Genomic DNA, 14582 nt, shown 5'->3' with positions numbered 1-14582 from the left:
GAGTGATGTCATCTCTTATAAATGACAATCACACACATACACTAAATAAGGGAATATTTAAATAAAGACTGACAATGAGCAAAGTAGAAAGGGATTGCTATTGATTTCGTCCTAATGCTTACTATATAAACTCTGCTGGCCTAATGATAGCTTCAAAACATCTATGTATTTGCACACACATATGTGTATGAGAGAGAGAATGAGAGATAGTTAAAACACAAGTTTGAATGAGTAAAAGAATTATGAAGTTTGTGTGATAATCTTTCATCATGATGAAATGATAAACAGTTTAAAATACAACTTATATGAAAGAAAACACCTTTCCTTGCATTACATACAAGCGGTTACAAATAATTATTCTTGAATGCAACTTGACTATTGGGACTGATGTGATTGGCTACCCTCCTTCCCTAAAAAATTTCAGGCCTTGTGCCTATAGCAGAAAGGATTATTAATATTAAAGAATGAATATAAATTGATTCGGGATTGGGGTTTTTTTTTCATAGCTCAATCCCAATTATGATTTTCTCTCACTAAAAAATTTGACAATAAATAAAATAGAGCATACAAGTTATAGAACTAGAATGTTCTACTTTGTGTTAACACCAGAAGCTGTTTTTTTTTCTTTTGTTTTTAAATTCATAATAAGAATACCCTAATAGGTTCTTGAAGTGAATCTACAGTTGTATAATAAAGTGTTTCATTACTTCATTTATGCTTCAGTATTATTTTGTCTCTGAATATCAAAAATTAAATAACCCAATCACTTCCTAGACATTCAGACAATTTTTGAGACAAAAAAAAATTGGTTTGAATTTTACAAGAATGCAGTAGATTATATAAAACTACAGCATATGCTCCTCAACAATGTGAGCAGAATATTTTTACTAAATGATTTTCATATAACAATATAAGACATTCAATGACATAAAAAAGAAGAAATCTTTTGAGGAAATTAAATCATCAATCAATGGAGGAGAAAATATTCATTTAATTGAGCGTGCATATATGTGCACACACATCATAGAAGCCAATATGAGAAACTAGAATTTAAGTAAATAAAAACAGAATATTTTGAGCAGAGGAGGAGGAATTTTTTTTTTTAATTTTGTCTTGGTACATTTTTAAGTAATGATTGGCAAGTGAAAGCCATCTTGAATATAAAAGAAAAATGAATATGGTTAAATAACATTAGAAATGACAGTTATTTGTTTATAAAATTTTATATTCATTCACTATATTGGCATAAGTTGGATCATTCATTGCAAACAAAACAACTGTAGTAATTAATTATTCGAGTAAATTTTGAATAATTTGAAGTTCTTCCTGACAGTAATCATTTGACTATATATTAGAATAGACCAAATAAAACTAAATTTAGTACAAGTGTAAAGGAATAATAGATGTTACAATATCTTAGCCATCTGATTTGATACTTCCTTAACAGTAAGGCACTTTTATGTAGCTATTTAAATAAGGTTGAGATTAAATCACAAATATGAAAGCAGTTGACGTATTTAAAGCAATGTAATGACACAACAACTATTGATGATAATGGTTTGAAAATGAAATAAACCTCAATGTTCTATGCTTTGCCACTATGCAACATCAAACTTTGTACACAAGCATCATACAATTTGCCTCACATCTTGACTTGGAGAAAGAATACTTTTGTTGGCAAAAGAAATAATAGCTCCCTGGACTTTTTCCACCTTGATTTACTCTAGCTATATGCTATCAAAATATTTTACATAACACTAGAAATCAACTACTTCTAAGAAGCCTCCCAAGCAGTTGAAAAGAATATATTCTATAGGAGCAGTTACTGCTAACTACTCCTGTGCACTTTTTTACATTACATATGAAGTCTTTTTGTCTATCAATCAGCTTGATGGCACCTTTCATGCATTAGTAATTTATACTAGGTACACTATGGAATTCCTACATACTACTTTTCTTCATATTCAGTTTGGTCACTTCTGAGATGGCTACATTTGCCTTCCTTCCTGCTTACTAATTCTTTTTTGTTTTTCATTGGTTTGTTTGCAGGATCATTAACATTAAACCTTTGCTTCCACGTTTGGAAGATTTTTAATTATTTGATAGATTCAGCCATTAGAATTAGGCCATTGGCAAAGGAAAATTCTCATGGTCAATTTTAAACTCTGAAGTATAATATCAGAATATATGGAGAGTGTGTGTGTGTGTGGGGGGGAGATTAAAAAGACCACATTATTAATGTAGAAAAGAAGTGAGATGATATATGAATAGAATTTTGAGATACAATTAAGAAATGTACCAAGCTAATTTAAATGATTGGAACTTAGTAGAACTACATACACCCTCTTTAAGATGTTTTCTTTACTTCAGGCAACAACATTTGATTTAAGTATCATAAATTTGCCTTTTGTTAGGTTCATGTCATAACCTATTTCAAATCAACAACTGGCTAATTACCTTTTGCATATGGCCTTTCAATGGCCACACTTATGATTAAAGTATCTCAAATGTCTGGAAATAGGTGGAACAACTGCAGTGTGCAATTTGAAGTTCTTTGGAGTTATTTGGCTAAGCAATTACTTATGATAATAACTTCAATATATTATTTTTAAGAAAACTTTTTTAATTGTTGCAATGTATGAAGCAAGTTATATTTATATTTCTTCATCTACAGATTGAAAACCATCCACAGTCTTTTATTTAATGTCTATCAGGAATTACTTTCATTTTTAAGTCCATTAAGTTGTCCTCAAGTGTCTCTTAATATATTTTGTTCTTTTTCATGAGTTGAGTTAACTATTATTGTTCTTTATTTTAATTATATCAGAAGACCTCTCGTTGGTTACATGTTTATGCTCAGGAAAGGGAAAGTTTGGAAAGTCATAACTTTTTAGTAAATAAAATTTTAACCATTTAACATGTTTAAAACTTCTGGAATCAACATCTTTTGGCAACTTCTGCTAAATCATAAAAACACATTTCACAAATTCCCTTCAATTTTCTCCATACAGTAAGCTGACTTCCCCAATTCTGTCATGATAACTATGATTTATTCTTTGAACTTATTTCTACTATGCTGGTGTCAAAAATAACTATCATACATCTCTTTGGCTCCAGTCCATCAAAATGGATACCATATCTTCTGAAACATTTTCTAGCTCTAGCTCTACATCCTTTGGAATTCTTAAATGACATTTCCCTCACCATGATTATTTAAAAATTAATCAAACACAATTTATGCATTGCACACTTCCAGTTATTAGCAGACTCATAAAAGAAGAAAAATAACTGAATAAATAAAAATTCCAAGTTTTTTGTTTTTTAATTTTATTTTTTAGTAGAACTGCCAGAAAAAGCTGGAACATTAGGAAATGAAATTTCAGACAATGATAACATCATATAAACAATTCTTTGTTCCACATTCTTTCAAAAAAAAAAAAAAAAAAAAGAAAAGGCCTTAAAAACAGACAAGTACTTACAGAAATAAATTCCACTTCTTTATCTAGGTTACAATTAATATCTGTTGCTCTTTCATTTAACTCAATATTCCTGGTGGAAATAAATTCTTTTACTGAAATAACTTCCTTCTTCAGTTTTCGAGCTAATTTGACAGCTTTCTCTAAGTTTGATTTTCCTTGTGTTACCTATATAATGAGAATTGTAAGATAGCATAAATTAATGAAAAATACTCAATACATGTATCAGGAAAACATCTGTCAAATGATTATTGAAAATAGTTGGGTCTTAAAATATCATTTTATATAAAAAACATTACAAGTCAAAATATTTCAAGTAAAAAAACGTCCGTGCTGGTGCCACATATAAAGTAACTGGGCTGGTACCACATAAAAAAGCACCCAGTACACTCTGTAAAGTGATTGGTGTTAGGAAGGACATCCAGATGTAGAAACTATGCAAGAAAAATGGAGCCTGGTGCAGCTTTCCAGCTCCTGTCAAACTGTCCAATCCATGCTGGCATGGAAAATGGATATTTAATGATTGTTATTTTGATTAAATAAAGTACTAGTTAAATACTGGGGGTGTTGATATCAACTAACCCTAACCATCAAAAATTGAGACACTCAATGCTATGGGACACTGTGATAATGTTACTTCATCTAAAAAGTACATCCATTCATCTGCTCTGCTCCAATTTCTGAGTGGGTCATTGAGGTACAGTCCTCAGGTAACCTCCCCCCATAGTGTCCTACAAGAAGCAGCCATCATTAAAACTTTCCAGCTGGATTGCCAAGCATGACCAACTGAGAGTATGGATATTATCTAACCATCTTGTTCTTGGTCTACTCCTTGGCCTGTTGCTGGTTGAATCAGCTTAAAGGATCTGACTTGCAATTCTTTCCTGTGACAGGCTAATCACATGTCTATAGTAATGGAGTCGTAACCTCTCAATACAAAAATAGCTGAGATACAGAATATCACTTTAAAAAAATTGTTCCAGCATTTGAAGTTATATACATCCATCATAAATACAAAACTCTAATGTACTTAAGTATCAAGTTGATCATAGAGTAGGAGCATAAAGGCTGTAAGATTACGATAATGAACTACTGACATATGATCGTAAGTTCAAGTCTTTATAGTGTTTTGAGCTTACTTTTACAACTGTAAAAAAAAAGCAATTCTTCCACATGAGCCGAATAAATAAAAGGGAGAATATACGGAAAATATTTTCACAAGTAGAAATTTTAAATTCAGTTACAAAAAAGAAAAAGAATATATCTATATATTTTTTACTCATTAAATCATTAAATACATTTTTGTACTTTAAAAAAGTGTCATGAATTAAAATAATATTTATTTAGAAAGTTATTATAAAGTGTTCAATTCTTATAATATTCTACACAAGTTACTTTGAACTTTTTACCAATAGGTGTGTGTGTGTGTGTGTGTGTGTGTGTGTGTGTGTATCATTAACAACAAAGAAACTCGACAGATCAATAGCTTGCTACATCCTATTATAATCAACTTCACAATCACCACCCTCGTCATCTCCTCTCACACACACAGAGGAATTGGAAGTACATCTATCTTAAAATCTCTATTACAATTATACATTTTCACATTCTCCAATATATAGAATATTGATTTCCTTTGACTAGGCATTAGGCAATCTTATGTTTTGTGGGGCGAAGATAAAGTCAATTGAAATGATGCCAAGATATTACTGGTTCTTATTTCATTAACTTCTGAGGAAAGAAATGTAAAGTTAATACTAAATACACAATGACAAAACTATAATACTGATAGGTAATTTAGTTTTATCTATCTACCTATCTTACCCTTTATATTCTTATAGATATAATATTACAAATTTTGATGATTAAATGTGACACCCCTTATTCTGGAATGTGGATCTGAGTTACAGTTAAAAATTGAGTTACAGCTAAAAATATATAATCCACCATCAGCATTAACAATATCCATACCACAGATGTATTGAAACCTCTTTTATCTATAGCTATGAAATCCCAAATGCCCGTATGTGTCGCTCACAAAGAGCCATAAAATTCTCTAAGGCAGAGGCACCCTACTCACTATATTGTAGTGAGCAGGGTGAAATTCCGGTTACACTTAAATGTGTCTTTTAACTGTCCACATGGGATTTCATAGCTGTAGATAAGAAACACTTATATGCATATGTCGTATGGATAGTGTTAAAATATGAATTTTTAAAATATGAAAATGAGGATAAACAAATAGAAGAGGAATGGAGAAGATCAGAATATTGAAAACTGACTTCATACCAGTTTTACATTTTAAATTACAGTAAATCTATAGGGGAGATGAAAAGTTAGTATTTTTTATACAGTTCCAAATCCTCTTAAAAAATGAAAACATCACATATCGTAATAGAAATTTGCACAAATATCTATGTTGGTTCATATGTCTATAGGGTGTCAAGATAATCTAAGCAGACAGAATTTTTTCAATTAGTGAGTTTCTTTTGTTCATTTTTACATGCATTTCTACCATGTTATTATTAGTTAGATGAATATATTGGGGCAATGTTTTACAGCCAGATGCTCTTCTTGTCAATAAAACCCTTAAGTGTTTTTCAAATAAGGGATCTCTTATTCTATACATCTTTGAAAGCGCAGTGCCTGTAGACAATTTGTTACCAGGAAAATAACAGCAATGTCACCACTTGTATCTAAGTGATTTTTGGAAAAGTGTGAATGTAAAGAATCTATCTATCTGTGTGTGTGTGTATAGATGAGTGGACAATAAAAGTAAGTGACACTAAGCACATTTGGTAGGAGTTACATATATCATTTAATAACAGTCTGCTTCAGTTCTAGGTAACTAAAAAATTTGTAGGCTCATCAAACAAGCGTAACTTATCAGGCTTGTAGAGTTAACTTCATTAGACAAACCTATGAAGTTGCATGGGGCCTAGTCAAAATGTTATTAAATGATATATTTCTTTTATGTGTATCAGCCAAGTAGCTGTGGTCAAGTTGAAACAACACACACAGAGTATTCACAAATTATCTTTACAACTTCTTCCACAATTCATTGTATGCAGTGTGTTGCATGCAAACAAATGAAGCCCATATGCAAGTGATCTGATGCTTCTAATAAATCTTTGTTTGCCTATGCTTTCCAGTAAACTTAGTTTGGTTATCCTTATTTTTAGTAACTATTCTTGTTTTCCATCGTTTACTAAATTTTTCAAATTGTAATGGTAATTTATGGACATGCTACATTTATATGAATATAATCTTTATACAGCTTTCCACAGGGCATTGGTCAACCCAGTACTATAATAGAAGACACTTGCTCGAGACGCTGCAAGGTGGACTGAAACATAGATCTGCATAGTTGTGAAACAAACTTCTTAACCACACAGTTATGCCAACAGCTATAATAGAAATGAAAATAAATATTGTTTTTGCTCATCAATGGGATGCTTATTTGATTTTTAACACTCCAAATATTACATCTTTTTGCTCACTTGCTTCTTTTCCACAATATACAAATAAGGGGAAGCCTACAGCTACTTGAAGAATATCTTTCTGAATTATATGACTTGTGGTCAGTGAAACTCAGGTGAACATGTTAATAATATTGCAAGTTTAATTTTCATTAAATCAGCTGGGCTAAAGTAATCTAAAATAACGTGCTAAGATTATACCAAATAGAAACTTTGAGTTGGTAACAGGGCTGACACAAATAGCAAAGATGTGCTTTTATTATGATAATTATAGCAATGATAAGCTGTGTGCATGTGAATCTATAACTGTGCATATGTATATATGTATTTGATTAAGCATTACCATTAAACAATATCTTACAGTATCTTACATTAAGTTCCACCTAAAAATATTTGCCTTGCAGTAATGCTGTTTACTTGTTGCTACTTGCAAGTTGCATACTATTAATATTTTTTTTATTACTCTGCAATGAAATCATTTTCCTGTATCATGAAATGCTTAACAGATAATTCAAAGGCTAGAATGTATATAAACAGAACACATAATTTGCAACATCTGTAATAAAGTTATTGTTTACGAATACTGTGAGTACTGAAATCATACAACTATTAATATGCAACATATCAAAACAATGACTAAACCACTTCAATGCTTTTTTTATACCTGCTTATTTGGTGAGAGCAGTGGAAGAATATTACACTGAATAGATTTACAGAATGGTCTATTTACTTCATATCCTATGCAAAAAAGCCCACAAAATATTTTTTAGTGTGAAAATGGTGAATACCTTCCTTTTTATACTCAGTTTGCAAGGTTTATAATTTGAATCCATGTTGGAACAGATTTTGCTGTATTTCAGAAGGGCCACTATTTATTTGGCCCACAGTGGTCTTATTTTGTTTCTTTTATTATTATTAGTTGACTAGCTAACTATTTAACCCAATTAACTATTGATTATTGGATTAATTGTTTGGTCAATCAACTAGGTTTGTCAAAGTCCTTTCATTGCCATTTGTGACCCCATCAATGACATGCCCTCACTACTCTAGGTCTGTCTTCAAGCCAACAAAGATAATAGAATTAAAATTATAAATATTTTGATCAAAGAGTATTAGTTGAATAATTGATGTCTTTACATCATAGCCTAAATGAATAATAACATGACTGGTATATTTTTTGCAACAGAATTATATTTTGCAGCATATAAATACCAGTTGAGAGAAAATAAGAATAAAAGATTAAAACTTACTTGACCACCGAGTATATTATATTGTTGCTTAAGAGCATCCAGCTGTTTCCCAAGCTTTTCTGGAAAATCCACCTGCTTCTTTTCAACAACCTGTCGTCCAGTTTTGATAACATATTCAACCTCTGTTTTCAATTCACTCATAGTTTTGTAAAATTTCTATAGACAGAGTAATAAAATAATACTATCAATTTCTTGAAATGACATTCCAACCATCACCTATATTAAGGTAATTATATATCTTAACATTTGTATAAAGAGAGACATCTTTTGAAGGAGCATGTTAGAGACTAAGTGTGTAAGTTTCAATGTTTGCTTCTTTTTTTGTGCAACTCTACTTGAACCATCAACTAATTGTTTGGATGCAGCAATACCCACAATTTTTCTGCTTTCCTGTTCCCAATCACTTCTACTGATGCTGTAACTTGAGAATCCATCCTGACATCTCATCACCATTATTTTTATCTTTTTCCAGCTCCATCCTGGTCACTCTTACCTTCTCTACAATGTGAGTAGCCGAGTAGTTCTTCTGTTCTGACTCTTTCTCTCATACTCTAAACCATTACTTTCTAACATAAAGCTACTTCTTGCTCTACTGTAGCCCCACTCAGTATAGGAGATTATAGTCTTGTAATCTGTATGGTTGGTGACCTCCATGGTGCCACAGAAAAAAAGAAAAAACACCCAGTACAGACACGGGAATGAAGCTAGTATGCGCCACTGGATGTGTAATGTCAGTCCACATACATGACCAAGTGTAAGTGCCCTGAGAGAAAAGTTGGACATAAGAAGCATCAGATGTGGTGTGCAAGAGAGATGACTGTGCTGGTATGGTCATGTGTTACATATGGATAAGGACAGCTGTGTGAAGAAGTGTCACACCCTAATAGTGGAGGGAACCTGTGGAAGAGGTGGACTCAGGAAGACCTGGGATGAGGTGGTGAAGCATGACCTTCAAACGTTGGGCCTTGCACAAGCAATAACAAGCGACAGAAACCTTTAGAGATATGCTGTACTTGAGAAGACCCAGCAAGCCAAGTGAGATCGTAGCCATGGCCAATGCCAGTGTCACATAACCAGCCCATTTAAGAGTACTCTTCAACTGTTGAGCAATATGCTGTGCTTGAGAAGACCTGTTGAGTCAAGTGAAATTGTTGTCATGGCTGATGCCAGCATTACCTAACTGGCACCTGTGCCAGTGCCACCTGACTGGCTCCTGTGCTGGTGGCACATAAAAAGCAACATTCGAGTGAGGTTGATGCCAGTACCGCCTGACTGGCTCTCATGCCAGTGACACACCAAAAGCATCCTCTACACTCTCGGAGTGTTGGCATTAGGAAGGGCATCCAGCTGTAGAAACCTTGCCAGATCAGATTGGAGCAACCTCCTGGCTTGCCAGTCCTCAGTCAAACCGTCCAACCCATGCCAACATGGAAAGCGGATGTTAAACAATGATGATGATGATGACTGTGTGTGTGTGTTATATATCAATAACACAAATCTTGTGGTTTTCTGAAATGTTAAGATATATCAGACACCTTCCACAGTACTATCTTTTATTCTGCTTAACACAATCCAAGAAAGATTTATAAATGATTACATCTACTCTTGATACATTACTATTTTCTACATTAATGTTGCCAATGATTAATTTAGATGATCACAAAGGAATTCAAAAAATGCAAACAAGCCACAAACTACCAATGTAGGTTTAGCAACGATACTAGCATGAAAAAAAAATTAATTGTAAAGTACTGTAACAGATACTGCTCTTCTGGATATTTGAAAACTATCCCTTCTTCACTTAAAATTAACTGCTAAACATGCCTTATGCTGTCGTCCTCTCTTCTCCCCATCATTCCCTCTTTCTTTGTATGTGTGTGCGTGTTAAACAATGAGCACTTGAATTCACTACCCTGTCATGCAATTCTACCAAATCAGCAACTATTTCCTTTTTCAGCTTAAAATTAACCAGCCCATTATTATTCCTTCTGGACAGGATCTTAGTACAACAGAAAAAAAACCAAAAAAAACTAAAGGGCATGCTGAGATATACATGTAAACAAAAAAGAGAAAGATACTGGAGAACTTGATCTTATACTCTGAAGTTACTGGCTTCCACATTAAAATTGTCACAAACAAACTAATCAAGGTTTGGCAACAATTTACATAATTTAGAGTTCAATCAACATCGCTGTGAGAGTGATGGAACAAGATATTTAACTCTTTCCATAATTAAGATCAACAGAAGATTACTGAATTTATTCTTGACTGAACAAGAGGGAAGAGAAGAGGTCTAAGAGATAACAATGTCTTCCAATCTCTAGGTCTCCAGAAAATTGTCATATTAGAAACATATACAAGGGTTGGACAAAATAATGGAAACACCAAGCATCATAATATTGAAATATCTATAAAACCGTCAAACGTTTGTATATTTTTATGCTTTTTGATTTATTATTAGTGTTGCTTAATACGTTTTGCTAAACTTGCTGTTTCTTTTCAGATATCATCAGAAAAAGGTAATTAAAATTCATTAAAATGACAGATCTATTGGACTTTCAAAGAGGTCAAATTGTTGGTGCTCATATGCAGGCGCTAGTGTCATGAAAACAGCCAAAATGTTTGGTGTATCATGAAAGTACTGTCTCGAAAGTAATGATAGCCTTTGAGAAAGAGGGAAAAACCTCCTCGTCAAAACAAAACTCTGGAAGAAAGCCAAAACTTTCAGATAGGGACCATCGGACCCTTACATAAATTGTTAGAAAGGATCACAAAAGTACAGTTCCCAAAATTACTGCAGAGCTTAATGACCACCTTGAGAACCCAGTTTCCACAAAAACTGTTCGCTGGGAGCTGCACAAAGCCAGATTTCATAGGAGGGCTGCAATCAGAAAACCATTAAACAAACATTGCAAAGCGTTTACAGTGGAGTAAAAACCTATCTAGAGCAGTGGAAGAATGTTATTTTCTCAAACAAGCCACCCTTTACCTTATTTCAGACCACTGGCTGAGTATATGTGTGGAGACAGCCAAAAGAAGCATTTGATCCAGACTGTTAAACATGGAAAATCTGTGATGATGGGGGTGGGCGGGGGGCTATATCTTAGAAATCTGCCGGCCCAATGGTTTCCCTTCATGGCAGAATTAATAGTCAAGACTATTTAAGCATTTTATCTGATCATATTCATCCTATGTCTGTGGAACTGTTTCCGAAATGAAATGCAATCATTCAGGATGATAATGCACCAATTCACACAGCTAAAGTTGTTACTGAATGGCACGAGGAACCATCTAGTGAAGTTGAACATATTATCTTGCCACCATAGTCCCCAGATCTCAATATTATTGAACATTTATAGTGCATTTTAGAAAAACAAGTAAGGAGTCGATATCCTCCACCATCATCACTACAAAAACTGGAGACTGTCTTAGCTGAAGAATGGACAAAAATTCCTTTGGAAACAATTCAAACTTTGTACGAGTCCATACCTTGTAGAATTCAAGCTATAATTACTGCCAAAGGCAGTCCTACCCCATATTAAAATCAATCTGTTTGAAATTTTAAGGTGCTTCCATTATTTTGTCCAACCCCTGTATATTCAGAAAGTCCTCTGTAGATGCTTTTGATCAAAATCTGTAAATATGTTTGTATAAATACATATTAATATAGACCAGAATACACTGGTGTATACAAGCATATTTTACTTAATGTATCTCAATGTGTGAGTGTGTTTTCATACTGGTATAAATATGTAAATAAAAGAAAAAACATTCATGAAAAGAGCCATTTAAATGTCTCATACATCACAATCCATTATGTTCTAGGACAAAAACAAACAAAATGCATCCAATAACTGATGCTAAAATATTAAAATTATAATAAAAATCAGATTCACTTACAATGCATTGGTCTAACTGTCCTTGAATTATCTCTGGTTCCTCTGAGTGTAGATCTAATAAATGAATCCGTCCTTCGATGCTGCCAAGTTCTCTTTTAACATGATTTAATTTTGGTTCAAAATCATAGGGACGTTGAAATTTAAGAAACTTGATATTAACTTCATCAAAATGATGCTGCAAAATAAAAATTTGAGATAGACAGCCATTACAATTTAAAGAAAAGATTAGTATTTCAAAATGCTTATTCTAGAGTTCTATTATCTATTAGCCTAATTTAACAAATTAATGAAAACATTCAAGAGTTTTCTGTTAATTTCAGAAGCAGTCATTGTAATGTGGAAAGAAACCTCAACTGATATGGTCATATAATATAAATAAATGATATTTGCAGGGATGAAGAATGCCACATGAAGGGATGATAGATATTCTCTGCAGAAGAGGCAGGCAATGGAAGGATTTTGAAAATGCAGTTGAAATAGCTCTTCCAATATTATACCTTACAGATGATATAATACAGGAATGTGAGTAAAAATGCAGGAATATGACCTAAGAAGGCTGTATTATAAATCACACACACACAGATATATATATATGCCATAGGATGACTGCAGGTCTCAAGGTGAAACTAGTAAAAGGGAAGATAAATAAATAGTTTCATAAATTATTTGAAGGCATATAGCTAAATGGTTAAGATGTTAAGCTTACAATCATAAGGTTGGGCATTTGCCCTTGAGCTAAGCACTTAATTTCTTGTTGCTCCAGTCTACTCAGATGAAACTGAGTACTGACCATGTGCTGGTACAACCTCTCTCCATCTAGCTGTCACATCCTCAATGTTCATGACTACATAGGCACCTAAAACAATTAGCAAAAACATGGCACTTGCTACCAACCCATAATTGTTTGCAACTCACAGCTATGCTTCTTCCAAGATACATTAGTAACTAGTTATAACAACTAAAACAACTGTCAAAATTAACTGAATAGATACTCAATGAATAAACATCTTTTCAAATGCTAATCACCAAGGTATTATGGAAAAAGGGGAACCAATGTTTCAGTTAAACAATTATAAGTGAATGTAATGAGAAATTGTCATTTGTGTTATACAGCAATATCCAAGGGCAAATTTGATCTAATGTAGTTCAACTTACTGGCTAAATAATCATCTATTTATAATTTACTCTTAATACCAAGTTATATAACACATCAGTCTGACTAAATTTTGACTGTATCCACCTTTAGATCACAACATTTATGCCACAGGTTTTCTATGTTTCCAACTTCATTTTACCTCTAACTTAGATATTTATGAGAAGCCTTTGAAATTCTTAGACCTTTATATAATTTTCCTGTGTCTTCATACCTGAGAAATAGGATGAAGAAGAGAGCTAGGCCAAAATTGGAACATGTAAATGAACCTGAAGCTTTTCAGTGCATAAACTAATTTTGGTTCTAATTTTAACTTTCCTATACATAACTGAATAGAGCCACTAACAGCTAAATCTCCTTCAAATTACATCTATCAACTGAAAAAGGAAGGTCACATTGAATAATATAATCTTAATTTTAAATACATGATGCCTGAAAGAAGATAGTATTGTCATGGCTGGAATACCTTTTATCACAACACTGCTGGGTCAGAGCAGACCTAGGGTTAAATAGCAATATCTTGACTTTTTCAGGTACTAAAAACATGAACACACTTAAATACCTTCTTTAAAGGAAGTTAAATCAGTTATTCTGAAGCTGAAGATAAAGTAATATATTTGTAGTTCGGCTATTTTAATCCAAAGTAAACTTGACATCTAGCTTTCAGTGTGACTTTTCTACATCATCTAAGTCAAAAGAATCATTTATTGCCTTAAAGTGCAATGCTATTACATCACTATGTTGCTACCAAAAATAAACCAGATCAACACAAATTTGATTCATAGATATACTACTTAGAAATGTACAACTATCCAACATGCAGTTTACTGAAGAACTTAGTATTGGTTCTAATTTCAACACCTTTATAGTGTTCTCTACCTCTATGTTCATATGACGGAATTCTATTATTGAATAGGTAGTGGCATGTAAGACATTTTCAGTTGTATACTTTATCTACTGCTTTACTTATCGCTCATTTAGGTAACTGATAATTAGGCTATCTTCTTACTTAACCTACAATATAAATTAACTATATGAGAGATATATACTTCCTGAAATTGTTCCTTTATTATTTATCTGCTTAAAGACATTAACTGATTTATCTGTCTGTTAGCAATATATACACAACATAACACTTGACATTATTGTTTACATATAGCCCCCTGCCTACACACTCACATATCTATATTTATCTCTTACAATTAAGGAAGCTGTATTTGATGAAAACCCCTAAAATAACTGCTTCTTTGCTAATGGTGAAGGAAATAATAGTATCATATTAAAGAACTGCAATAGTAATTGAAATCTGCTACACATTAAAGATG

At 32.7% G+C, this 14582-nt stretch overlaps 1 protein-coding gene across 8 annotated transcripts in view; it reads right to left on the bottom strand.

Annotated features, from left to right (window-relative positions):
* LOC115232614 (dystrophin) overlaps window positions 1-14582 on the bottom strand; it is a 744226-nt gene that overhangs the window by 478574 nt on the left and 251070 nt on the right. For all 8 annotated transcript variants that reach the window (XM_029802603.2, XM_036512501.1, XM_029802605.2 and 5 more), the window contains 3 exons: window positions 12106-12279; window positions 8206-8361; window positions 3480-3644 (listed from right to left, as the gene is read on the bottom strand). In XM_029802603.2, coding sequence (XP_029658463.1) covers window positions 3480-3644; window positions 8206-8361; window positions 12106-12279 — 495 coding nt within the window. The remainder of the gene's footprint in view (window positions 1-3479; window positions 3645-8205; window positions 8362-12105; window positions 12280-14582) is intronic.

Source organism: Octopus sinensis, linkage group LG2, assembly GCF_006345805.1.
Source record: "Octopus sinensis linkage group LG2, ASM634580v1, whole genome shotgun sequence".
Classification (NCBI taxonomy): Eukaryota; Metazoa; Mollusca; class Cephalopoda; order Octopoda; family Octopodidae; genus Octopus; species Octopus sinensis.
Note: the sequence above shows the minus strand (reverse complement) of the source record. Positions and strands in the feature narration are given on the sequence as shown.